We start from the raw sequence: 27631 nt of genomic DNA on the forward strand, positions 1-27631 counted from the left end.
ATGTCTGTCCTTTCATCCTTGGAAAGGTGGAGAGGTGATGGTGTGTGTACCTTTGTTTTAACAGGGATTTTGAAGCAGCTACTCTTCCTTGGGTCCAGAAAAATGAAGGCAGTTATACAATTTTAAAAACATTACAATACATTCACAACAGATTTCACCACACATTAAGAGTGTGCCCTCAGGCCCCTACTCTACTACCACATATCTACGACACAAAATCCATGTGGACGTGTGTGTATAGTGCATATGTTATCGTGTATGTGTGTATGCGTGTGTCTGTGCCTATGTTTGTGTTGCTTCACAGTCCCCGCTGTTCCATAAGGTGTATTTTTATTCCTTGCCACACATTCTGAAACTAACTACAGCTCTTTGTTAAGTGTTGCAGTCAATTCAGTCGCTGTAGTAGCTGACGTGTATAGCATTGAGTCATCCGCATACATAGACACACTGGCTTTACTAAAAGCTAGTGGGATGTCGTTAGTAAAGATTGAAAAAAGTAAGGGGCCTAGACAACTGCCCTGGGGAATTCCTGATTCTACCTGGATTATGTTGGAGAGGCTTCCATGAAAGAACACCCTCTGTGGTCTGTTAGACAGGTAAGTCTTTATACACAATATAGCAGGGGGTGTAAATAACATGTACGTTTTTCCATAATGTCAAAAGCCGCACTGAAGTCTAACAAAACAGCCCCCAAAATATTTTTATTATCAATTTTTCTCAGCCAGTCATCAGTTATTTGTGTAAATGCTGTGCTTGTTGAATGTCCTTCCCCATAAGCGTGCTGAAAGTATGTTGTCAATTTGTTTACTGTAAAATAGCATTGTATCTGGTCAAACACAATTTTTTCCAAAGGTTTACTTAGGGTTGGTAACAGGGTGATTGGTCTACTATTTGAGCCAGTAAAGGGGGCTTTACTATTCTTAGGTAGTGGAATGACTTTTGCTTCCCTCCAGGCCTGAGGGCACACACTTTCTAGTAGACTTAAATTGAAGATATGGCAAATAGGAGTGGCAATATTGTCCGCTATTATCCTCAGTAATTTTCCATCCAAGTATGTGTGTGCTTCTGTGTGTGTGCATGTGGTCTAACTTTACTATCCTTTTGGATTCCAAAAGTCCTCACAAGTATAGTAAAACAGGGAAAAGTGGGGACATTTCGCCAGTCCCCAAAAGGAAAAAAATCTATTTTAGGCTTGGGGTTAGGGTTACAATTAGGGTTAGGCTTAGAATTAGGGTTGGGGTTAGGGTTAAGATTACGGTTAGGATTATGTTTAGTTTTAGGGTTAAGGTTAAAGTTAGGGGTTTGGGGTCAAGGTTAAGGAAAATAGGATTTTGAATGGGAATGCATTGTTTGGTCCCACTTGGATAGTAAAACCAACGTGTGTGTGTGTGTGCCTTCCTTACTTGCATGTGTGTGTTTGTGTGTGCATGTGTGAGTCACAGTGACTGTCAGTGACAGACACTCTCACTGTGCTGTGGCTGCTCTGTGAGCTCCAAGGGCACTCACTGAAGTGTGTCTCTGTGGATTCATTTCATCTCCTTCCGCTCCCACTGGGGCCTGTTTGTGTGTGTATTTGAATGTGTGTGTGTGTGTGCATGCGTGTGTGTGCGTATGTTTAATCGAAAAACAAGTATTCCCATTTTTCCCATCTATTTGTGTATTCATGTATGTTTTTTGGAGATTCAGATTCTCTGCATCTTTCTTTGCACATAGTATACAGGTGGTCATGTGTGTAGTGTGTGAGTTGTCCCTGGTGTAGTCAGAAGAATAAAAGCATTGAAACTGCCTCCACCACCCCTCTGTTTTAATTTAATAAAAAAAACACAGTAGAAACACAGTAGAGGGTAATAGTGGTGCCTCTGAGCTACTACTTTTACAGTGACAACAAATAGTTACACAGAGGGGCCTCCGATTCATTTAAACCTATTCACATTCAGCTGCCACTCTCACTGCAACAACACAACACCAAACAACACAGATATCGCTAATAAGTCACTTACACCACAGCCATGCTATCAACTTATTCACATAGGCCTATGTTGTTTATCTCTCTATGTGTGAGCTTGAGGACGGTGTAGCTAGTGGGCTCACACAGAGTTTGTTTACTATTAGGGGAGGATGCATCATCAACTGCAGAGCTGATGCAGGTTATCAAAGGACCAGGCAGGCGGATTAAAAAACAAATGTAACATTTCAGAAAATAAGCCCCAAATACATGATAAACATCATGTAGAATGTCATATAAAACATGTCTGAAATAGAGTATGCCTCAGAATGTAGTGGAATAGTTCAGTTTGCAGGGACAGTAATGTCACAACCAACACTGCAAGGTCTAAGCCATTCTCAATTTAGAGGCGACCACCAGTTTAGGTTGGAGATAAAGCTATCAGGTATGTGCGACCGTGGATATATATTTTAATTTGACCAAGTTCAGTATACAGTGTTACCTTGAATGTCTTTCCATCCACTTAGTATGGACTGTCTGAGAGCATTTGAAGGAATATGAGGTATTATCTGACCAGTAATCCCTGAAATACACACGAAACAGAGCAACCATGTGGACAGACAGGCAGACAGTCAGACAGACAGGCAGACAGACAATGTCACAAAAGTCACTCATGAATATAAGAATGCATTCTTTCTGATGCAACAAAAGTTTTCCCTAATGTCTTAGGAAAACTAGTTTCTCTGGTCTTTGACTTCTGTCTTTGTCTCCGCACCACTCTCCTTCTATCTCTCTCCATCCCTCCCTCATTCTCTCCCTCCCTATTGTGCCCATCCTGGTAAATGATTAGTAAGCCCAGGAATGAATGTGTTCAAAGCCTCTTCCTTCAGATCGGCTTAGCGAGCAGTAAGCTTAAACACACCTCAGTCACTGCCCCACGAACACACACACACACACACACACACACACACATGCTCAAACACACACAAACAAAGTAATCTTAGATAAGCCAACAGGCCCACAACACATTTGTTCACCCAAACACAAGTTACTCATACTGTACATCTCTACCCACAAACCCCCAGACTATACACACAGACTATACACTCTGCCACTGCTCACTGTCAGCCTAAATCTCAGCTCATCAGATTGAATCCTCTCTGCCAGGTCCAACCAATAAAAGCCCCAGATATTCTATTAGATGTAAACCCTTTCCTGTGGTGGAGCAGATTAGGACTAGGTAAACACAGAGCAAACACACCCACATCACATCACATCGGCCCGTGTGTGTATGCGTGTGTGTGTATGATGCAGCTGGATGCCTGTGTTAGCATTAGCAGGCTATAGGGAGGAGCGGGGAAAGCCGTGAGACGTGCTGTCCATTGTAATGATGAGGAGAGGATGTGTTCTGGATCAGCCAGGCCTGGGTGTGCAGTATGGGGATGTTACCTACCTTTTTGTCTATGCTGTGTTGAGGTTTGTGTGTGTGTGCATCAAGTTGTTTGTGTGCAAGGGGGATTTGAATATAACTTTAAGCATAATGTGTAGTGGGTTTAATTCATAGTGTCTATATGAAAACTCATTATGCAGCCTCAGTGTGTAACAGAGTTGTCCAGCCTCAGTGTGTAACAGAGTTGTCCAGCCTCAGTGTGTAACAGAGTTGTCCAGCCTCAGTGTGTAACAGAGTTGTCCAGCCTCAGTGTGTAGCATCCATGTGTTGGCTAATATTTGTTGTGTAGCCCCTGTGTGCGGAACAGGTTTCTGGATTTTCATGCTAAACTCATCAGGATTCAGCAGGGCCTCTCTCTCCCTCCCTCTCTTTCCCTCCCCATTTCTTTCTCTCCCTCACCCCTGGTAGGGGTACTCAGAGTAGGGAGGTGAAGAGTTGGTCAGCCATCACAGCATTGTGTGAGCTGCATACTGTACTATCATAGCATTGACAAACATACCTACAGTAGCAGCCAACACACATACGACCACTGCACATAGTCTAGTCTTGTTCCCATTCCCCAGGCTACACATTCACACATAGAAACACTGACTACGCTGACTAAACTGACTACACCAACAAGTTACACACTAAGCAAACATCCCAGCTGATGAACTCCTGTTGTACCATCCTCTGTCTGTACCAGTGTGAGTTGGTTGGCCTGAGCTTTGTCCTGACAGTGTTTTCTATGGTTCTAAGCTAACTGGTCAGCTCAATGGTGTGTGTAGAAGGTCAGGGACAGCATGTACTCTCCTAAAGCAGATACAACACCCCCAGCTAGGACATAGTCCTAGCATAATTACCCTCATTTCACTTTCTGCAGCCCACACACACACACACACGCACGCACGGACACACATGCACTCACACGCACACACTAATACCATTTAAAGCATACCTAATACCCACACTAGTGATCTAAATAATAGGCAATTTGGGTATGCGAAAATATAACATTTTATAGTATGTGACATTTCTGAAATGTAGTATGCTTTAAATGCCAGGATGTCATACTCATTTCGGCTTTTCATCCAGTAGAATTCACTGCACACTATTGAGGAAGAGAATCCTCTTTCGAGACCTACGTGTGTTCGACAACAGCTGATAATCAGATAAGAGGACGTGCTCTACCAAAATGAATGAATGGTGGGATTCAACGCAATTGCGCATTAGATGACACCGTCACAGTATGGATGAGTTGAGTATGTTGCATGACATTTGGGCATACTGCATTTTTTAAACTTTATGCAAAACAGTGCCTTCTAAACAGTATGTAGTACGATTAGTACACAGTATGCAGTTTAAGTAAGTAGTAGGTAAGCCAGATTTCGGACACGGCCAGTAACCTTCATTTTAGCAGAGATATTTAGCAGCACCCATTATAAATACATTCAGCAGTTACATGGAATCTTTGACAGAGTAATTCCCGTGCTCCTCCTCCAGTTACTCTGTATATGCACTGAAATGTTGGTCTTCTGTTGTCCTGTGTGTGTACTGGTGCTAGTTTTTACGTGTGTATTACTATAATATATAACAACAACAGTGCTTTTGGTTTGGATCATTGATGAAGTAGTTTTGATTTGATTTGCGGTCCAATAGCTGACCCTTCTGCAGTACCTTAGAGCCAAAAGTATACTATTATACTACACTGAACAAAAATATAAACACAACATGTAAAGTGTGGTTCCCATGTTTCATGAGCTGAAATAAAAGGTCCCAGAAATGTTCCCTAAGTACCAAAAGGTTATTTCTCTCAAATGTTGTGCACATATTTGTTTACATCGCTGTTAGTGAGCATTTATCCATTGCCAAGATAACTAACAAGTCAGTTCATAAAATGTCTGCCCTGCTAGAGCTGCCGCGGAACGTGCTGTTATTGTGAAGTGGAAACGTCTAGGAGCAACAGCGGCTCAGCTGCAAAGTAGTAGGCCAAACAAGCTCACAGAACGGGACCGCCGAGTGCTGAAACACGCATTGCGTAAAAATCATCTGTCCTCGGTTGCAACACTCACTACCGAGTTCCAAACTGCCTCTGGAAGCACCGTCAGCACAATAATTGTTAGTCGGGAGCTTCATGAAATGGGTTTCCATGGCCGAGCAGCCACACACAAGCCTAAGATCACCATGCACCATGCGCCGGCTGGAATGGGGTTAAGCTCGCCGCCATTCGACTCTGGAGCAGTGGAAACGCGTTCTCTGGAGTGATCAATCACGCTTCACCATCTGGCAGTCCGACCGACAAATCTGGGTTTGGCGGATGCCAGGAGAACGCTACCTGCCCCAATGCATAGTGCATGCTGTGGGGCTGTTTTTCATGGCTTGGGCTAGGCCCCTTAGTTCCAGTGAAGGGAAATCTTAACCCTACAGCATACAATGACGTTCTAGACGATTCTGTGCTTCCAACTTTGTGGCAACAGTTTGGGGAAGGCCCTTTTCTGTTTCAGCATGACAATGCCCCCATGCACAAAGCGAGGTCCATAAGGAAATGGTTTGTCGAGATTGTTGTGGAAGAACTTGACTGCACAGAGTCCTGACCTCAACCCCATCGAACACCTTTGGGATGAATTGGAATGCCGACTGCGAGCCAGGCCTAATCGCCCAACATCAGTGCCCAACCTCACCAATGCTCGTGGCTGAATGGAAGCAAGTCCCTGCAGCAATGTTCCAACATCTAGTGGAAAGCCTTCCCATAGAAGTGGCGGCTGTTATAGCAGCAAAGGGGGGACCAACTCCATAATAATGCCCATCATTTTGGAATGAGATGTTCGACGAGCAGGTGTCCTTTTAGTCAGGTAGTGAATCTGTGAGGAACAGATGCATATCTGTATTCCCAGTCATGTGAAATCCATAGATTAGGGCCTATTTAATTTATTTCAATTGACTGATAATATTAAACAACGGCGAACACAACAACAACGGTTTGCTTGTTTGTTCCATGCAGACGTTCTGTGAGTGTGTACCCAGCTCCTCCCAGCTTAAACACCGCTGGTCAGACTCAGACACAGTCAGAGAGACCCCATCACCCACCAAGGTAAGAACACACCTTGATATCTCACATACACTGAAACATATACAATCGCCCAACCTGCAATCCTTTACCATAAAATCCACACTATGAAATAATGCATTATAATGTTAATTTCTAACAGGTTAGCTATTACTTCCCAAAATAATGGTTCATTATCTGGTATTTTCCATTTGTGGTGAAATGCATTTATGGTTGGATGTAAATCATCTAGTTTAATATAGCTCATCATGTGACTAAAGCTAAGGTGAGTCTTCAGGTCTCAGGCACAATTACTCATCACATAGGTTCACCAAGTTCTTATTTCAGCCATTGTCACAGATGGAGATTTGAAGTGTCCTCACGAAGAGGAGAGGATAAGAAAGGAGAGAAGAGGATAGGAAAGGAGAAGGGAAGAGAAGAAGAGAGGAGAAAAGAAGAGAAGAAGTGAAGAGAGGAGAGGACAAGAGAGGAGAGGATGACTAATAAAGCATGTCCCGGTCATTAGCTTTAGAGAACAGCACGGCGCGGCTCAAGTGATCTCATGGCATGTCTATACTCTCTCTGTCTCTGCCTGTCTCGCTTCCTCTTTCTGCATGTTTCATTCCCCCTTTTTCCCCTCTCTCTTTCACCCTCCCTCTCATATCTCGCCCCCTCTCTCTCTCTCTCGCTTTCTCTCTCTCTCCCCCCGATCTATCCATCCCTCACTCCACCTCCCCCTCTCCCAATCCCTCTCTCGCTCTCTCTTTCTCTCTGAGGAGAACAGGATGAATACTGAGGAGCTCATCTACATGGAGGAGTAGCACTCCTTCACAATGCCCTCCTTGCCCCGTCAGTGTCTCCATCACCATGGCGATCACGTTCAGGGGATTATCAGATATTAAAAGTCAAATTTGAGTGCAGAGCAGAAGAGGTGGCAAACCCTGACTATAGAAATACCCACATTAACTGTGGATTTAGCTTGTGCTGCTTTGCACTTAAAGACAGAAATTATTGTAACAGGATCTGAGTGTGTGTGGGATGGTACAGAATATGAATGTGTGTGGAGGTCGGTGGGTTCTGTATGTAATAAGATAGAATGTGGGTGTGTGTCTGCATGTGTTCATCACAGCAGGCTGCTGAGGGGAGAACTGCTCATAATAATAGCTCCAACCATTACCACGAGCCCATGCTCCCCAATTAAGGTGCCACTAACCTTATCCAATGGTTTTCTACTTATCTAATGACCAGATGAAGCCCGTCATCCAGGAATCAGCCTAGGACGTGTCTGCTGCTGTGGTGTAGTAGGACAGTAGTGTCCCCGTAAGGGGGGACATAGAGAGAGAGAGAGAGAGAGAGAGAGGGTGTCTGAATCCAGTCAGTAATTACAGAGTGGCTTCCTACTGAGAGATGGAGAGACTCATTAACAAAAGCACTGTTTAGACAGGGTGTGAGTGGTTTAGCTTGGCTCAATGTAATTATACAGACATAAATTGTATTGTGTGTGTTTAGGGGGTCTCTCTGAGTGCATGTAGTACTGTATGTAAGAGAGAGAGAGAGAGCGAGAGCGAGAGCTAGAGGGGGGGAAGAAGAGTGTTACATTTGTTCCTTCCCTTGACACACACACACACACACACACACACTTTTGCCCTCATAACAGCCTCAATTCATTGGGGCATGGACTCTACAAGGTGTCGAAAGCGTTCCACAGGGATGCTGGCCCGTTTTGACTCCACGGGAAACTGTTGAGTGTGAAAAACCCAGCAACGTTGCAGTTCTTGACACAAACCGGTACGCCTGACACTACCATACCAGGTTAAAAGGCACTTAAATATTTGTTTTGTCGCCCATTCACCCTCTGAATGGCACACATACACAATCCATGTCTCGATTGTCTCAAGGCTTAAAAATCCTTCTTTAACCTGTCTCCTTCCCTTCATCTACACTGATTGAAGTGGATTGAACAAGTGACATCAATAAGGGATCATAGCTTTCACCTGGATTCACCTGGCCAGTCTATGACATGGAAAGAGCAGGTGTCCTTAATGTTTTGTACACTCACTGTTGTTATCGAAGTCATTACAACGGTTAGGTTTGATGGAGCAAATCAAATGTAACCATAGTTTAGAAGGCATATATCATCAATGGTATTACAGTGAGGGAAAACAAGTATTTGATCCCCTGCTGATTTTGTACGTTTGCCCACTGACAAAGACATGATCAGTCTATAATTTTAACGGTAGGTTTATTTGAACAGTGAGACAGAATATCAACAAAAAAATCCAGAAAAACGCATGTCAAAAATGTTATAAATTGATTTGCATTTTAATGAGGGAAATAAGTATTTGACCCCCTCTCAATCAGAAAGATTTCTGGCTCCCAGGTGTCTTTTATACAGGTAACGAGCTGAGATTAGGAGCACTCCCTTTAAGAGTGTGCTCCTAATCTCAGCTTGTTACCTGTATAAAAGACACCTGTCCACAGAAGCAATCAATCAGATTCCAAACTCTCAACCATGGCCAAGACCAAAGAGCTCTCCAAGGATGTCAGGGACAAGATTGTAGACCTACACAAGGCTGGAATGGGCTACAGACCATCGCCAAGCAGGTTGGTGAGAAGGTGACAACAGTTGGTACGATTATTCACAAATGGAAGAAACACAAAATAATTGTCAATATCCCTCGGCCTGGGGCTCCATGTAAGATCTCACCTCGTGGAGTTGCAATGATCATGAGAACGGTGAGGAATCAGCCCAGAACTACACGGGAGGATCTTGTCAATGATCTCAAGGCAGCTGGGACCATAGTCACCAAGAAAACTATTGGTAACACACTACGCTGTGAAGGACTGAAATCCTGCAGCACCCGCAAGGTCCCCCTGCTCAAGATAGCACATATACATCCCCACCGTCAAACATGGAGGTGGAAACATTACAGTGGGGAAAAAAAGTATTTAGTCAGCCACCAATTGTGCAAGTTCTCCCACTTAAAAAGATGAGAGATGCCTGTAATTTTCATCATAGGTACACGTCAACTATGACAGACAAATTGAGAAAAAAAATCCAGAAAATCACATTGTAGGATTTTTATGAATTTATTTGCAAATTATGGTGGAAAATAAGTATTTGGTCACCTACAAACAAGCAATATTTCTGGCTCTCACAGACCTGTAACTTCTTCTTTAAGAGGCTCCTCTGTCCTCTCCTCGTTTCCTGTATTAATGGCACCTGTTTGAACTTGTTATCAGTATAAAATACACCTGTCCACAACCTCAAACAGTCACACTCCAAACTCCACTATGGCCAAGACCAAAGAGCTGTCAAAGGACACCAGAAACAAAATTGTAGACCTGCACCAGGCTGGGAAGACTGAATCTGCAATAGGTAAGCAGCTTGGTTTGAAGAAATCAACTGTGGGAGCAATTATTAGGAAATGGAAGACATACAACACCACTGATAATCTCCCTCGATCTGGGGCTCCACGCAAGATCTCACCCCGTGGGGGTCAAAATGATCACAAGAACGGTGAGCAAAATCCCAGAACCACACGGGGGGACCTAGTGAATGACCTGCAGAGAGCTGGGACCAAAGTAACAAAGCCTACCATCAGTAACACACTACGCCGCCAGGGACTCAAATCCTGCTGTGTCCCCCTGCTTAAGCCAGTACATGTCCAGGCCCTTCTGAAGTTTGCTAGAGTGCATTTGGATGATCCAGAAGAGGATTGGGAGAATGTCATATGGTCAGATGAAACCAAAATATAACTTTTTGGTAAAAACTCAACTCGTCGTGTTTGGAGTACAAAGAATGCTGAGTTGCATCCAAAGAACACCATATCTACTGTGAAGCATGGGGGTGGAAACATCATGCTTTGGGGCTGTTTTTCTGCAAAGGGACCAGGACGACTGATCCGTGTAAAGGAAAGAATGAATGGGGCCATGTATCGTGAGATTTTGAGTAAAAACCTCCTTCCATCAGCAAGGGCATTGAAGATGAAACGTGGCTGGGTCTTTCAGCATGACAATGATCCCAAACACACCGCCCGGGCAACGAAGGATTGGCTTCGTAGAAGCATTTCAAGGTCCTGGAGTGGCCTAGCCAGTCTCCAGATCTCAACACCATAGAAAATCTTTGGAGGGAGTTGAAAATCCGTGTTGCCCAGCGACAGCCCCAAAACATCACTGCTCTAGAGGGAGATCTGCATGGAGGAATGGGCCAAAATACCAGCAACAGTGTGTGAAAACCTTGTGAAGACTTACAGAAAACGTTTGACCTGTGTCATTGCCAACAAAGGGTATATAACAAAGTATTGAGAAACTTTTTGTTATTGACCAAATACTTATTTTCCACCATAATTTGCAAATAAATTCATTAAAAATCCTACAATGTGATTTTCTGGAATTTCTTTTCTCATTTTGTCTGTCATAGTTGACGTGTACCTATGATGAAAATTACAGGCCTCTCTCATCTTTTTAAGTGGGAGAACTTGCACAATTGGTGGCTGACTAAATACTTTTTTTCCCCACTGTATGCTTTGGGGGTGTTTTTCTGCTAAGGGGACAGGACAACTTCACCGCATCAAAGGGACGATGCCATGTACCGTCAAATATTGGGTTCGAACCTCCTTCCCTCAGCCAGGGCATTGAAAATGGGTCATGGATGGGTATTCCAGCATGGCAATGACCCAAAACACACGGCCAAGGCAACAAAGGAGTGGCTCAAGAAGAAGCACATTAAGGTCCTGGAGTGGCCTAGCCAGTCTCCAGACCTTAATCCCATAGAAAATATGTGGAGGGAGCTGAATGTTTGAGTTGCCAAACGTCAGCCTCGAAACCTTAATGACTTGGAGAAGATATGCAAAGAGGAGTGTGACAAAATCCCTCCTGAAATGTGTGCAAACCTGGTGGCCAACTACAATAAACATCTGACCTCTGTGGTTGCCAACAAGGGTTTTGCCACCAAGTACTAAGTCATATTTTGGGGGGTCAAATACTTATTTCCATCATTAAAATGCAAATAAATTCATAACATTTTTGACATGCGTTTTTTTGGATATTTTTGTTGTCATTCTGTCTCTCACTGTTCAAATAAACCTACCATTAAAATTATAGACTGATCATGTCTTTTTCAGTGGGCAAGCGTACAAAATCAGCAGGGGATCAAATATTTTTTTCCCCTCACTGTATTTATGCCTAGATAACATTTGCAAAGTCATCAACATCTATTGTTTCAAATTCAACCCAGGGTTCAACAAAAAATACACAATACATATACAGTGCCTTCAGAAAGTATTCACACCCCTTGACTTTTTCCACATTTTGTTGTGTTACAGCCTGAATTTAAAATGGATCAAATTGAGATTCTTGTCACTGCCTACACACAGTACCCGATAATGTCAAAGTGAAATAGTGTTTTTTGAATAAAAAATGAAATGCTAAAATCTCGTCAATAAGTATTCAACCCCTTTGTTATGGCAATTATAAATAAGTTCAGGAGTAGAAATTAGCTTAACAAGTCACATAATAAGTGGCATGGACTCACTCTGTGTGCAATAATAGTGTTTAACATGATTTTTGAATGATTACCTCATCTCTGTACCCCACACATACAATTATCTGTAAGGTCCCTCAGTGGAGCAGTGAATTTTAAACACAGATTCAACCACAAAGACCATGGAGGTTTTCCAATGCCTCGCAAAGAAGGACACCTATTGGTAGATGGGTAAAAAAAAAAGCAGACATTGAATATCCATTTGAGCATGGTGAAGTTGTTAATTACACTTTGGATCAATACACTCAGTCACTACACTACACAGTCACTACAAACTGCCGTAGAGGAAGGAAATCGCTCAGGGATTTCACCATGAGGCCAATGGTGACTTTAAAACAGTTACAGAGTTGAATGGCTGTGATAGGAGAAAACTGAGGATGGATCAACAACATTGTAGTTACTCCACAATACTAACCTAATTGACAGAGTGAAAGAAGGAAGCCTGTACAGAATACAAATATTCCAAAACATGCATCCTGTTTGCAATAAGCCTCTAAAGTAATACTGCAAAAAATATGGTAAAGCAATTCACTTTTTGTCCACAATACAAAGCGTTATATTTGGGGCAAATCCAATACAACACATTACTGAGAACCCAGAAAGACTCACAGCTGTAATCACTGCCAAAGGTGCTTCTTCAAAGTATTGGTTTAAGGGTGTGAATACCTATGTAAATTACATATTTCTGTATTTAATTTTCAATAAATTTTTACATACAAACATTTCTAAAAACATGTTTTCACTTTGTCATTATGGGGTAATGTGTGTAGATGGATGAGAAAAAATATATTTAATCTGTTTTGAATTCAGGTTGTAACACAAAAAAGTGTGGAATAAGTCAAGGGGTTTGAATACTTTCTGAAGGTACTGTAGGCCTACGGTAAAGAAGCTTTGGTTGATTTCAAATGTTATCTTCAAGTTAATAATAAATATGTTGGATTCACCAAAAATCTAAGGAAAATGACTAAATCAAATAAAACTGTATTTAAAGTGCATTTAAAGTTTGATTAGATTAGTCCTATTCTTTAACTTTGATTCTTGGTTGAGATGGAGACGGGAATTCAATATATACAGTGGCTTGCGAAAGTATTCTCCCCCCCCTTGGCATTTTTCCTATTTTGTTGCCTTACAACCCGTGTTACGAACCCCGTGGCTTTAAACGTCTAGGGTGGATGGACAAGAGACCCGTAACATAATTCATGCAAATTAGGATCGTGACATGAAACAGTGAAAACAAAAACTACCGTCAAACATAAAAGGTTTATTTTTGAACACACGGTAAAGGTTTGGGAGAAAGGGCTGAGTAGGACCCAAGAAATGAAACAATAGTGTAAAAAAAACCTAAACTGATCTTGCCTGCCTCAAGAACCGCTAAGCTAATCATACAAAAATACAGTGGGTGGTCCGCTCAGGTCTAACTAGTGTTTTTAGACAGTTTTCTTCCTATGGGTAATGTATGCCCAAGGGCAACTTGCTTAAATTCCCCTTTTCCCAGAAACACACAACAAAGTTTCCATACAGAGTAACCAGCAAATTAGTGAGTACACAGGACACCACAGTATCCATACTCATACGGAAATAGTCTCTAACAACAAACACAACTGACCGGCTTTTAAACAATGGGATGTGTGATTGAAAAACCAGAAACAGGTGGTGCAATGCAGAGGAATGTCCACTGATTGGTTCACCTCAGCAATCAGCAGACACCCCAACGACCACCAATCAGGAACATACAGGACACCTGTGATTAGGGCAGAAGGAAAGGAAAAACACAAAAAGACACAGGATACCTGTATCCGTAACACTCCCACCCTTATAAGAGCAAACCACAATGGTTTGCGACACACGTACCATCACAACACCCAAAATTCAAAGATCAACAGCATCCTGACGGGATAACAAAAAAACCTAGATCTTTAAACACGAGACAAAGCATCTGCCAACACATTATCCAACCCCTTTTTGTGGCGGATCTCCAAATTATAATTTTGCACTACAAGTGCCCAACGCATAAGGCGTTGGTTCTGGTTGTACATCCGGTGGAGAAAAACTAAGGGGTTATGGTCAGTATACACTATCACTGGTAATGCACTGGAACCAACATAAACTTCAAAGTACTGCAGAGCTAACAACAAAGCTTCTTGTTCAATGGTGGAATAGTTTGTCTGACATTTGTTAAATTTCCGTGAAAAATAACAGACAGGATGGTCCACTCCACTCTGGTCCTGCTGCAGTAGAACAGTACCAGCACCTCTGGCACTTGCATCTACATCCAGTTTAAACGGTCGTTCAAAATCTGGCGCAGCAAGAACAGGAGTACTACATAAGAGTACTTTAGCAGTGTTGAAAGCAGTACGACAATCTTCAGACATACAAATTCTCTCGCCGGACTGAGCAAATCCATTAATGGAGCAACTACCGCAGATACATTTTTACAGAAACTACGGTAGTAGCCAACCATCCCTAAAAAGCGGCATAGCTCTCTTCTGGTGGTAGGTGCGGGAAATGCATTCATAGCGGAGACCTTGGCATCTAGAGGGCGCACCTGACCATGGCCGACCTGTTTACCGAGATAAGTAACAGTGGCCTTCCCAAACTCACACTTTGCTAAGTTCAGGGTTAGAGAAGCGGCTGCTAGACGTTCACACACTACCCTTAGAGTGTTAACATGATCAGACCACTCAGTCGAATAAATTACCAGATCATCAAGGTAAGCACTACAATTAGGAACTCCAGCCAATACTGTGTTAACCAGGCGTTGGAAAGTGGCTGGTGCGTTCCGCATCCCAAATGCCATGACAGCATATTGTAGGAAGTGATTGGGGGTCACAAAGGCAGAGATGTCAGAGGCACGTGAGGTTAACGGCACCTGCCAGTAACCTTTTAGAAGATCTAGTTTGGTTACATAAGTAGCAGCACCAACAGTATCAATACAGTCATCCAATCTGGGTAACGGGAACGAGTCGGGCACTGTGACAGCATTGACCTTCCGATAGTCCGTACATAACCTGGATGTCCCATCAGGTTTAGGAACCAGAATGCACGGAGAACTCCAAGGACTTGAACTTGGCATAGCCAGGTTATTCTCCAGCAAATAACCAACCTCATCCCTCATTATCTTTCTTTTAGAGACGTTGACACGATAAGCATGTTGCTTGATAGGTGCAGCGTTTCCAACATTAATGTCATGTTCTAACACATTTGTGCATTTAGGAACATCATTAAAAAGACATGGAAAGCTGTGTAATAGTCTCACAATATCATCTGACTGTCCGTCCGTTAAATGAATCAGGCTTGACGGGAGAGACAGCAGCATCTCTGAATTGGGCAATCTAGCACACTGCTGCTGAGTATTGCGCAACTCCAAACCATCTCCGTCCACATCTTTAACATGACCTCCCACTACAGCCATAGCAGCAATAGAGACAGCCGACTCAGCCAGTTTCTCTGGACTGTCTATCTGAATGACAGGTCTGGTGTGGTATGTCTTCAACATGTTAACGTGGCACACACGAGATTGGCCTTTTATATCAGGAGTCTGTATCACGTAGTCAGTTTCACTTAGTTTCTTTTCAATTACATAAGGACCAGAGAAACGTGCTGACAATGACGCTCCTGGCACAGGCAACAATACAATAACTTGGTCACCTGGCTGCAGTGAACGAGAAACAGCCTGTGTGTCATAGTGTCGTTTCATCAGTCTCTGTGGAAGACAGCGCTTCCTTTGCTAGAGCACAGGCACCATGTAGGCGCTCACGAAAGCGACTAACGTAGTCCAACACATTTTCTTTCACACACAACTCTTGTGATAAAAACTGATCCTTAAGGACTTTCATAGGTCCTCTCATGGTGTGTCCAAACACCAGTTAAGCTGGGCTGAACCCTAAGGATTCCTGTACTGTCTCACGGACAGCAAACACAACTAGAGGAACTCCCTCATCCCAATCCTTCTCAGATTCCAAGCAATATTTACGGAGCATAGACTTCAGTGTCTGATGCCAACGTTCAAGCGCACCCTGAGACTCTGGGTGATATGCGCTTGACACACGGTGTGTAACTGACAAGGACTTTAACACTTGTTTGAAAAGTTTAGAAAGGAAATTCGTACCCTGATCAGTTTGTATTACCTTAGGTAACCCAAACGTTTAGAAGAATTTGATCAACGCTTTACTCACCACCGGAGCAGTAATCCTTCGCAGCGGAATGGCCTCTTGGTACCTGGTGGCCACACACATAATCGTCAACAGAAACTGGTTACCAGATTTTGTCTTTGGTAATGGTCCAACACAATCAACCATCACATGTTCAAATGGTTCACCTATGGCCGGTATGGGACAAAGAGGCGCGGGAGGAATAACCTGGTTCGGTTTCCCAGTTACTTGACAGGTGTGGCAAGACCGACAGAACTGAGCCACATCTTGTTTTAAACCAGGCCAAAAGAAATGTCGCAAAACTCGATCATAAGTCTTGGTGACTCCCAGATGTCCAGACCACTGGTGATCATGAGCGAGGGATAAAACATTTTGTCGAAAGGCTGTAGGAATCACTATTTGGTAAACAGCATTCCAATCTCCGCCAGCGTCAACATGGGATGTCCATTTACGCATGAGGAGATTACCATCAATGAAGTATGCCATGTTTTTCTTCTTTAGCTCCTCCTCTGAGACAACACTAGAAAAACATTTAGCCAGGCTAATGTCAACCTTCTGGTTAGCAATCAGCTGCTCACAAGTGACTGGTAACTGTATTGCCTCAGCAACAAGTTCCACATCCTTCTTCCTTTGTCTGGGCTGTTGGTCAGACTGCACCAGCTTACCAGAGGTAGCACCCGAGCTATCCTCTGTGTCACACTCTCTGAATAGAATCGTGTTCGACACATCTATCACGTCACCCACTTGTCGTGCTTGAGCACGTGTGACAGCACAAGCGGGGAACATATCTGGATAACCCTGTGCCAGCTCCTCGGAGAGAGACTGGTCACTTTTATCCAATACCTCCAATACGGGTATCACCTTTCCTCCAGCAATATCGTTGCCCATTATAAATGTCACACCTTTTACTGGCAACATAGGACGTACGCCAACTCTGAACAATCCACTGACCAACTCAGAGTGTACGTTCACAAAGTGCAATGGCACGAATCCCATTTCAATTCCTTGTACTAACACACTGGAACCACAATATGTATTATTGGACAAGGGCAACACATCAGATAGTATGAACGACTGCGCCACACCAGTATCTCTGAGGATTCTAACTGGACGCTGAGACGCTTCGTCATCTGATATGGAAACAAACCCCTCAAAAATGAATGGTTCATAACTGTGATCTGGGACTGTGACTTTCAAACCACATTCACCATGAGGCATCTGCTTTGATTCCGGCCTTACAACCGTACGAATCAGCCCAACACCCGTTGGCGGCCTGGCGTGCTGAGGCATCCCCTGTTTGCGTTTAAGCAGAAAGCAATCATTAACCATATGTCCCACCTTATGACAATAGAAACAGTGACGCACATCTTTTGGGCGTGCTGGATGTACTGCTGGTCGACTAGGACTAAAAGTTAGCAACTCTGCGGCCCTGCTCTCCGTACGAGCCGAAAACACGCTCTTATGCGTCAACACAAACTCGTCTGCCAATACAGACGCTTCCGACAGTGAGGATACTTTCTGTTCGTTCAGATAAACTACAATGCGTTCGGGTAAGCAATTTTTAAACTCTTCTAACAAGATTAACTCCCGTAGAGAGTTAAAATCAGTTACCTTACTAGCACTGTGCCATTTGTCAAACAGATTTCCTTTGTCTCTAGCAAACTCCACAAAAAACTGAGTAGGATACTTTTTATGAGACCTAAATCTCTGTCGATATGCCTCAGGAACAAGCTCATAGGCACGAAGAACAGTAGCTTTGACCACGTCATAATTCAAGCTGTCTTCAAGAGGTAGCGCTGACAGAACCTCTTGGGCTTTACCTGTTAATTTACACTGAAGTAAGAGACACCATACCTCTTCGGGCCATTTCAATGCTACTGCTATACGTTCAAAAACACTGAAATAGGAATCAACCTCTGACTCCCTAAACACAGGTACCAAGGTGATCTGTCTACTAATATCAAAAGTAGCAGACGACACAGCTGGTGAGGATGGCTCACTAGCAGGCATAGTATGAGCAGAGACTAACCTCGCTGTTTCTGCCTCCAGTTCCATTTTACGCATCTCCAGTTCTTGATCAAGCCTACGCGTCTCCAGTTCCATCTTACGCGTCTCCTGTTCTTGATCAAGCCTACGCGTCTCCAGTTCCATCTTACGTGTCTCCTGTTCTGCCTCTAGCTTACGCATTTCCAGCTTGTCTTGCCTGATCTGTGCCCGCTCTTCCGCCTCCATTTGGAGCCGTGTCGAGCGGACATCCATCCTAACATCACTGTCGGACAGTGGGTCAAAACGGGGCAATGTGGCTGGAGCCTTAGCCTCGTCCTCAGACACCGACGGGCTTACAGGAGCAGCAGCCACATCCCCTACAGGAGCAGCTGACTCAGGCAGCGGTAACTCAAGCACTCGTTCGTTCAACAATATCTCTAACACTGCTTTCCTAACTTCTGCTTTCACTAAAACCCTTGATATGGGTACAGAAAAGTGGTCAGCCAAAGCCTGTAGATCCACTCTACGGCAATTCTCAAAAACCTCCCACGTAGGGTTTTCCAAAAATGCATCCAACTCAAAAGTAGCCATCCTAAACTAACACGAGCCGACGAATACTGAACACAAAACCAGTTAGCTACAGCTGCCAAGCTCAACACTGAACCAGACACTAACTCATTTGCATGAGTAGCATGGGTATCAATGAGAATGAACCCGGACGAGCCCCCACATTATGCTACGAACCCCGTGGCTTTAAACGTCTAGGGTGGATGGACAAGAGACCCGTAACATAATTCATGCAAATTAGTATCGTGACATGAAACAGTGAGAACAAAAACTACACGACAACCATAAACTACCGTCAAACATAAAATATAAAAAAAATTACACACGGTAAAGGTTTGGGAAAAAGGGCTGAGCAGGACCCAAGAAATGAAACAATAGTGTAAAAAAAAACTAAACTGATCTTGCCTGCCTCAAGAACCGCTAAGCTACTGCTAATCATACAAAAATAGTGGGTGGTCCGCTCAGGTCTAACTAGTGTTTTTAGACAGTTTTCTTCCTATGGGTAATGTATGCCCAAGGGCAACTTGCTTAAATTCCCCTTTTCCCAGAAACACACAACAAAGTTTCCATACAGAGTAACCAGCAAATGAGTGAGTACACAAAACACAGGACACCACAGTATCCATACTTACATACATAAAATAGTCTCTAACAAAGTTACCAAACAGAGTAACCAGCAAATGAGTGCGTACACAAAACACAGGACACCACAATATCCATACTCACATACAGAAATAGTCTCTAACAACAAACACAACTGACCGGCTTTTAAACAATGGGATGTGTGATTGAAAAACCAGAAACAGGTAATGCAATGCAGAGGAATGTCCACTGATTGGTCCACCTCAGCAATCAGCAGACACCCCAACGACCACCAATCAGGAACATACAGGACACCTGTGATTAGGGCAGAAGGAAAGGAACAACACAAAAAGACACAGGATACCTGTATCCGTAACAACCTGGAATTAAAATTGTTTTTTTGGCGGTTTGTATCATTTGATTTACACAACATGGCTATCACTTCGAAGATGCAAAATATTATACAAAAAATATAAATAAATTTAAAAAAACTTGAGCGTGCATAACTATTCACCACCCCAAAGTCAATACTTTGTACAGACACCTTTTGCAGCAATTACAGCTGCAAATCTCTTGGGGCATGTCTCTATAAGCTTGGCACATCTAGCCGCTGGGATTTTTGCCCATTCTGCGCCAGCTCCTTCAAGTTGGATGGTTTCCGCTGGTGTACAGCAATCTTTAAGTCATACCACAGATTCTCAATTGGATTGAGGTCTGGGCTTTGACTAGGCCATTCCAATACATTTTAATGTTTCCCCTTAAACCACTCAAGTGTTGCTTTAGTAGTATGCTTAGGGTCATTGTCCTGCTGGAAGGTGAACCTCTGTCCCAGTCTCAAATTTCTGGAAGACTGAAACAGGTTTCCCTCAACAATTTCCCTTTATTTAGCGGCATCCATCATTCCTTCAATTCTGACCAGTTTCCCAGTCCCTGCCAATGAAAAACATCCCCACAGCATAATGCTGCCACCACCATGCTTCACTGTGGGGATGGTGTTCTCGGGGTGATGAGAGGTGCTGGGTTTGCGCCAGACATAGCGTTTTCCTTGATGGCCAAAAAGCTCAATGTTAGTCTCATCTGACCAGAGTACCTTCTTCCATATGTTTGGGGAGTCTCCCACATTGCTTTTGGCGAACACCAAACATGTTTGCTTATTTTTTTCTTTAGGCAATGGCTTTTTTCTGGCACTGTTCCGTAAAGCCCAGCTCTGTGGAGTGTACGGCTTAAAGTGGTCCTATGGACAGATACTCCAATCTCCGCTGTGGAGCTTTGCAGCTCCTTCAGGGTTATCTTTGGTCTATTTGTTGCCTCTCTGATTAATGCCCTCCTTGCCTGGTCCGTGAGTTTTGGTGGGTGGCCCTCTCTTGGCAGGTTTGTTGTGGTGCCATATTCTTTCAATTTTTTAATAATGGATTTAATGGTGCTCCGTGGGATGTTCAAAGTTTCAGATATTTTTTTATAACCCAACCCTGATCTGTACTTCTCCACAACTTTGTCCCTGACCTGTTTGGAGAGCTCCTTGGTCTTCATGGTGCCACTTGCTTGGTGGTGCCCCTTGCTTAGTGGTGTTGCAGACTCTGGGGCCTTTCAGAACAGGTGTATATATACTGAGATCATGTGACAGATCATGTGACACTTTGATTGCACACAGGTGGACTTTATTTAACTAACTATGTGACTTCTGAAGGTAATTGATTGCACCAGATCTTATTTAGGGGCTTCATAGCAAAGGGGGTGAAAACATATGCACGCTCCACTTTTCAGTTATTTTTTCTTTTAGAATTTTTTGAAACAAGTTATTTTTTTCATTTCACTTCACCAATTTGGACTATTTTGTGTATGTCCATTACATGAAATCCCCCAAAAAATTCATTTAAATTACAGGTTGTAATGCAACAAAATAGGAAAAATGCCAAGGGGAACAAATACTTTTGCAAGGAACTGTAAATGATTAATTTGTAGACAAACGGGAAATAAAGCAGACTAAATCAGTGGCACAAAAGATACATCTCCTTCAAATATTTCTATTTGGTTGCATTGACAACCAAAAACAATTAAATATCACTTTGCAATACATTAAATAGCCTATTAACTAGTTCGACAAGTTAACAAATTATATGTTGGATTCACGTCTCCAACTAAACCAACAATACAAGTTAAAGAGGAGGATTAAGCCAGTGGCTCAGATGAAACTATTCAAGCATTACAGATTCTTTAAATGATGATATTTGGTTGTGTTGTCGACCAAACACAATTCAATAATACTTTTGATACAGTAAATAGCTTAAAGTTAAGGCTATCTTACAAATTATTGTAACAGTATTTATTCAACCTTAAAATAAGTATCACATCCATGGCCACATTTTGAGGTTAGTGTAACTATAAATGTCTTCTTATGTAATCATAGAAAGTGTGCATGTTCAAGATAGCATGCAAGGGTCGAAGGTCTGTGGAGATCTTCACAATTACTGTAATAATCTGTGCAGAATCTCGAATGGCATTGGTCATTACACTATGCATTTTTTATCTAATATCAACTTCAATCCAGGTCATTTGGTTCTGCTATTAGATGAATCACAGTGATAACACATTAAGTTGTTGTATACATACAAAATATCTGTCATTGTATTCCCATTTGAATTTTGTTGTGATTTTAAATGGTTAAAAGCACATTGATAACACATTTAGATGACAACTAAACCAAAAAATCAGACATGTTTTTTACATTTGAATTTGGTTGTGATTTTAGATGGTTGAAAGCACAGAGACTGTTATAAAAAACACAGACACAAACGCTGCTTGACATGCAGAATGAGATTTGATTGTTCTTTGCCTGCATGTCGACTGAGAGAAAATAGACAACTAATTGTGATGCGTGAAAAGATGAAAAGATGCCCCGGAGCTGCATCCTGACTGACTGCATCTAGTCTGGGAAAAATAAGTGATGCAACCACATAACGCAACACTGCTTGGGCACGTGTGTGTGTCTGTGTGTGTGTGTGTCTCTGTGTGTGTTGTGTGTGTGTGTGTGTGTGTGTGTGTGTGTTTGTGTGTGTGTGTGTGTGTGTGTGTGTGTGTGTGACGTCAGTGTGTGTGTTCGTATGTACAGTGGAGAAAAAAAAGTATTTAGTCAGCCACCAATTGTGCAAGTTCTCCCACTTAAAAAGATGAGAGAGGCCTGTAATTTTCATCATAGGTACACATCAACTATGACAGACAAATTGAGATTTTTTTTTCTCCAGAAAATCACATTGTAGGATTTTTAATGAATTTATTTGCAAATTATGGTGGAAAATAAGTATTTGGTAACCTACAAACAAGCAATATTTCTGGCTCTCACAGACCTGTAACTTCTTCTTTAAGAGGCTCCTCTGTCCTCCACTCGTTACCTGTATTAATGGCACCTGTTTGAACTTGTTATCAGTATATAAGACACCTGTCCACAACCTCAAACAGTCACACGCCAAACATCACTATGGCTAAGACCAAAGTGCTGTCAAAGGACACCAGAAACAAAATTGTAGACCTGCACCAGGCTGGGAAGACTGAATCTGCAATAAGTAAGCAGATTGGTTTCAAGAAATCAACTGTGGGAGCAATTTATAGGAAATGGAAGACATACAAGACCACTGATAATCTCCCTCGATCTGGGGCTCCACGCAAGATCTCACCCCGTGGGGTCAAAATGATCACAAGAACGGTGAGCATGTCATATTGTCAGATGAAACCAAAATATAACTTTTTGGTAAAAACTCAACTCGTCGTGTTTGGAGGACAAAGAATGCTGAGTTGCATCCAAAGAACACCATACCTACTGTGAAGCATGGGGGTGGAAACATCATGCTTTGGGGCTGTTTTTCTGCAAAGGGACCAGGATGACTGATCCGTGTAAAGGAAAGAATGAATGGGGCCATGTATCGTGAGATTTTGAGTGAAAACCTCCTTCCATCAGCAAGGGCATTGAAGATGAAACGTGGCTGGGTCTTTCAGCATGACAATGATCCCAAACACACCGCCCGGGCAACGAAGGAGTGGCTTCGTAAGAAGCGTTTCAAGGTCCTGGAGTGGCCTAGCCAGTCTCCAGATCTCAACCCCATAGAAAATCTTTGGAGGGAGTTGAAAGTCTGTGTTGCCCAGCGACAGCCCCAAAACATCACTGCTCTAGAGGTGATCTGCATGGAGGAATGGGCCAAAATACCAGCAACAGTGTGTGAAAACCTTGTGAAGACTTACAGAAAACGTTTGACCTGTGTCATTGCCAACAAAGGGTATATAACAAAGTATTGAGAAACTTTTGTTATTGATCAAATACTTATTTTCCACCATAATTTGCAAATAAATTCATTAAAAATCCTACAATGTGATTTTCTGGAGAAAAAAAATCTCATTTTGTCTGTCATAGTTGACGTGTACCTATGATGAAAATTACAGGCCTCTCTCATCTTTTTAAGTGCGAGAACTTGCACAATTGGTGGCTGACTAAATACTTTTTTTCCCCACTGTAGACAGAGAAGTCCTGTCATCCTGTAGCAGCTGGAGAGCTGCTCTCTCTCTCTCTCTCTCTCTCTCTCTCTCTCTCTCTCTCTCTGCCTCTCTCTCTCTGTCTCTCTCTCTCTCTCTCTCTCTGTCGCTCTCTCTCTCTCTCTCTCTCTCTGCCTCTCTCTCTCTGTCTCTCTCTCTGCCTCTCTCTGCCTCTCTCTCTCTGTCTCTCTCTCTCTCTCTCTCTCGCTCTCTCTCTGCCTCTCTCTCTCTTTATTGCTCTCTCTCTCTTTATTGCTCTCTCTCCAGGCGCCTCTCTGTCCCCACCCATTTTCTTTCCTTACTCCCAGACTCAAACTATTATTTGTGTTATGTGCCTCTGGGCTTTGTTCCTCTCCAATGAGTTTGGGTGCATATGCCATCTCTTTATGTGTACTGAGTGTGTGTTCATGAAACAGAGAATTACTGTATAGAAGTGTCTCTACTCCCAACACAGCAGAAAGACACTGAGAGTGAACACACACACAGACACAGACACAGACACAGACACAGACACACACACCCCACCCACCTCCCACATACACACATAGCCATGACGTCCACATCTGTGCCGGGAGGCTTTGAATAAACACAGTGATGAAAAAGTGGCTCCCTAGAAAACAGGGTGTATACCCCAGAGAGACACACAGTGGGTTGGGTTTTGATGCAGTAGTAGTGTATGGTGGTTAATGAGCTATGGGAGAGAGAAATCGCTCCTAACAAACATTATTTGATAAAGGACGGGTTGTGAAATATGATACCTCAAAATATTCAAATCCTGTAAATAGCACTAATCTTCAATTATAAGTTACAGAATGTAAAAAAATGTCTGTCTGTTGCTTTAACATTCCACTTTTCTTTTGTCCTTCCCTCCATCCTACCTTCCCTCACTACCTGTAGAGGATGAGCTGCAGCTACCTCCTGTGCACCATCCTCCTCTTCGTCGCCGTCCTCCTGGCCGTCACGGTAACCGGCACCATCCTCTTCATGAATCACTACCAGGCCCCGCCCATGTCCGACGGCCCGCCCCACATCTCAACCAATCCGGACGAGGCCAACGCCCTGGTGACAGTGGAGAGGGGTGACGGCTCGCGCATCAACATCTTCATCGACCCCAACTGTCCCGACTACAACGGGAACTTCCTTCGCCTGGAGGGGGTGCAGACATCGCTGCTTCACTCGCTGAGTGACCACGACACCGACCTGAAGTCGGTCAAAGGTCAGGACCGGGCGCTGCTGGTCAACCTAGCTGAGGAGGTGACCAAACTGTCGGCCCACGCTGGTCAGCTGAAGATGGACTACGAGTCTCTGAGACGAGGCCAGGGGAGTCTGGGGCAGGACCTGAACACACTGCAGACAGAGCAGGGACGCCTCATACAAGTAAGATAGTATACAGTTCAGTACAGACAGGGTTTACAGTAGTTGATGTTTGTGTGTGTCTGAGGCTGCTTGACAAGGCTCAGACTGTGGATGAGACAGAGTGAGTGTTGACTGACAGTCTCTCCCATGTACCTAACACACCAAGGACATTGAAGCCTGCTTATCATCACCTAAACCTGTGAGGGAGACACACGCACACACACACAAACACACTCACAAGCACACACACACAAACATACACGCACGCACACACACGCATGCACATGCACACACACACACACACACACACACACACAAACACACACACAGTGGAGTTAATTGGAGTCCTCCCTCTGGCCACTACAGTAACAGACCGAAACACTCGGGTTCAGCAAAGTGTATAGAGACAGAGGCTGTGTCCCAAATGGCACCCTATTCCCTATGTAGTGTACTACTTTTGACCAGAGCCATATGGGCCATGGTCAAAAGTAGTACACTACATATGGAATAGGATGCCATTTGAGATGCACAAGAGACTGTGTGAGTGTGTACTTGTCTAGCTAAAAAACCTATTAACCAATACTGGTGGGAAATACCTGACACATGTCTCATATTCTCCTAATGAATGCCTGAATTTGTTTGACTGAGCTTCCTTTAGACGTTTGCACTAAGCCTACCCTCCTGTACTTCTCTCGTTCTTTTCTGTTCCCCTCTCCTTCTCATTACTTCTTATCTCACCCTGCCTCATTGGTGAAACACACCGAGAAAGAAACAAAATAATAAATAATAAAGCGAGAAATAAATAAGAGAGATAGGATTCTTCCCTGAGCAGCTGCTCTAGAAGCCGGTGCTAGTTGCTATCTAGGAACTAAAACCAAGATAGGAGGAAAGAAGAGAATCATCCCGAAGCCTTTGGTGTTCTAGGGTTCTTCTGTTCCTGTGGCTGTTCAGAGCTGGAAAGGCTTTCTCGTATATCAAAGCCCAGGTTCAAACCAGACCAGGAACACTGAACACAGGCAACGGATGGAGGAGGAGCGGTTGGGTGGGAGAGGGGTACAGCAAAGCCACGATTAAAAATAGACATACAGGAGCGAAGGGCTTTGAGTTGTGAATGTGTTGCTCCCAGCTAGCACTTTTATTTTAGCAGGAAGAGGGGATGTGAGGGGATATGAGAGTAGTCATTATAGTACTGTATAAGGAAAACGGTATATCTGTGTGCCAGGCAGAAGCTAGCAGAGCTAGGAGATCCGAGGCCCTTTCTCATTTACACTAGCTAACCCAGGAAGGGAAAAAATCTGCAGGAACGGAACAAATATTATTCTAGTGCTGCAAGTCTTCTTGGGTATGACGCTACAAGCTTGGCACACCTGTATTTGGGGAGTTTCTCCCATTCTTCTCAGCAGATCCTCTCAAGCTTTGTCAGGTTGGATGGGGAGCGTCGCTGCACAGCTATTTTCAGGTCTCTCCAGAGATGTTCGATTGGGTTCAAGTCCGGGCTCTGGCTGGGCCACTCAAGGACATTTGACAGACTTGTCCCGAAGCCACTCCTGCATTGTCTTGGCTGTGTGCTTAGGGTCATTGTCCTGTTGGAAGGTGAACCTTCGCCCCAGTCTGAGGTCCTGAGCGCTCTGGAGCATCTTTTCATCAAGGATCTCTCTGTACTTTCTCTGTTCATATTTCCTTCGATCCTGACAAGTTCCCAGTCTCTGCCGCTGAAAAACATCCCCACAGCATGATGCTGCCACCACCATGCTTCACCGTAGGGATGGTGCCAGGTTTCCTTCAGGCGTGACGCTTGGCATTCAGGCCAAATAGTTCAATCTTGGTTTCATCAGACCAGATAATCTTGTTTCTCATGGTCTGAGAGTCCTTTAGTTGCCTTTTGGCAAACTCCAAGCAGGCTGTCATGTGCCTTTTACTGAGGATAGGCTTCCGTCTGGCCACTCTACCATAAAGGCCTGATTGGTGGAGTGCTGCAGAGATGGTTGTCCTTCTGGAAGGTTCTCCCATCTTCACAGAGGAACTCTGGAGCTTTGTAAGAGTGGCCATCGGGTTCTTGGTCACCTCCCTGACCAAGGCCCTTGTCCCCCGATTGCTCAGTTTGGCCAGGTGGCCAGCTCTAGGAAGAGTCTTGGTGGTTTCAAATGTCTTCTATTTAAGAATGAGCCCACTGTGTTTTTGGGGACCTTCAATGCTGCAGAAATGTTTTGGTACCCTTCCCCAGATCTGTGCCTCGGCACAATCCTGTCTCGGAGCTCTACGGACAATTCCTTCGACCTCATGGCTTGGTCTTTGTTCTAACATGCACTGTCAACTGTGGGACCTTATATAGACAGGTGTGTGCCTTTCCAAATCATGTCCAATCAATTGAATTTACCACAGGTGGACTCCAATCAAGTTGTAGCAACATCTCAATGATGATCAATGGAAACAGGATGCACCTGAGCTCAATTTCGAGTGTCATAGCAAAGGGTCTGAATACTTATGTAATTTTTCTTTTTAA

General features: G+C 43.5%; 1 protein-coding gene across 2 annotated transcripts in view; it reads left to right on the top strand.

Moving 5' to 3' along the window:
• LOC121582701 (fibrinogen C domain-containing protein 1-like) overlaps window positions 1-27631 on the top strand; it is a 235010-nt gene that overhangs the window by 46345 nt on the left and 161034 nt on the right. Inside the window, exons 3-4 of one of the 2 annotated variants that reach the window (XM_041898717.2) lie at window positions 6376-6465; window positions 24670-25149. In XM_041898717.2, coding sequence (XP_041754651.1) covers window positions 6376-6465; window positions 24670-25149 — 570 coding nt within the window. The remainder of the gene's footprint in view (window positions 1-6375; window positions 6466-24669; window positions 25150-27631) is intronic. The other variant, XM_041898718.2, reaches the window with a different exon arrangement.

The sequence above is a fragment of the Coregonus clupeaformis genome, chromosome 15 (assembly GCF_020615455.1).
Source record: "Coregonus clupeaformis isolate EN_2021a chromosome 15, ASM2061545v1, whole genome shotgun sequence".
NCBI lineage: Eukaryota > Metazoa > Chordata > Actinopteri > Salmoniformes > Salmonidae > Coregonus > Coregonus clupeaformis.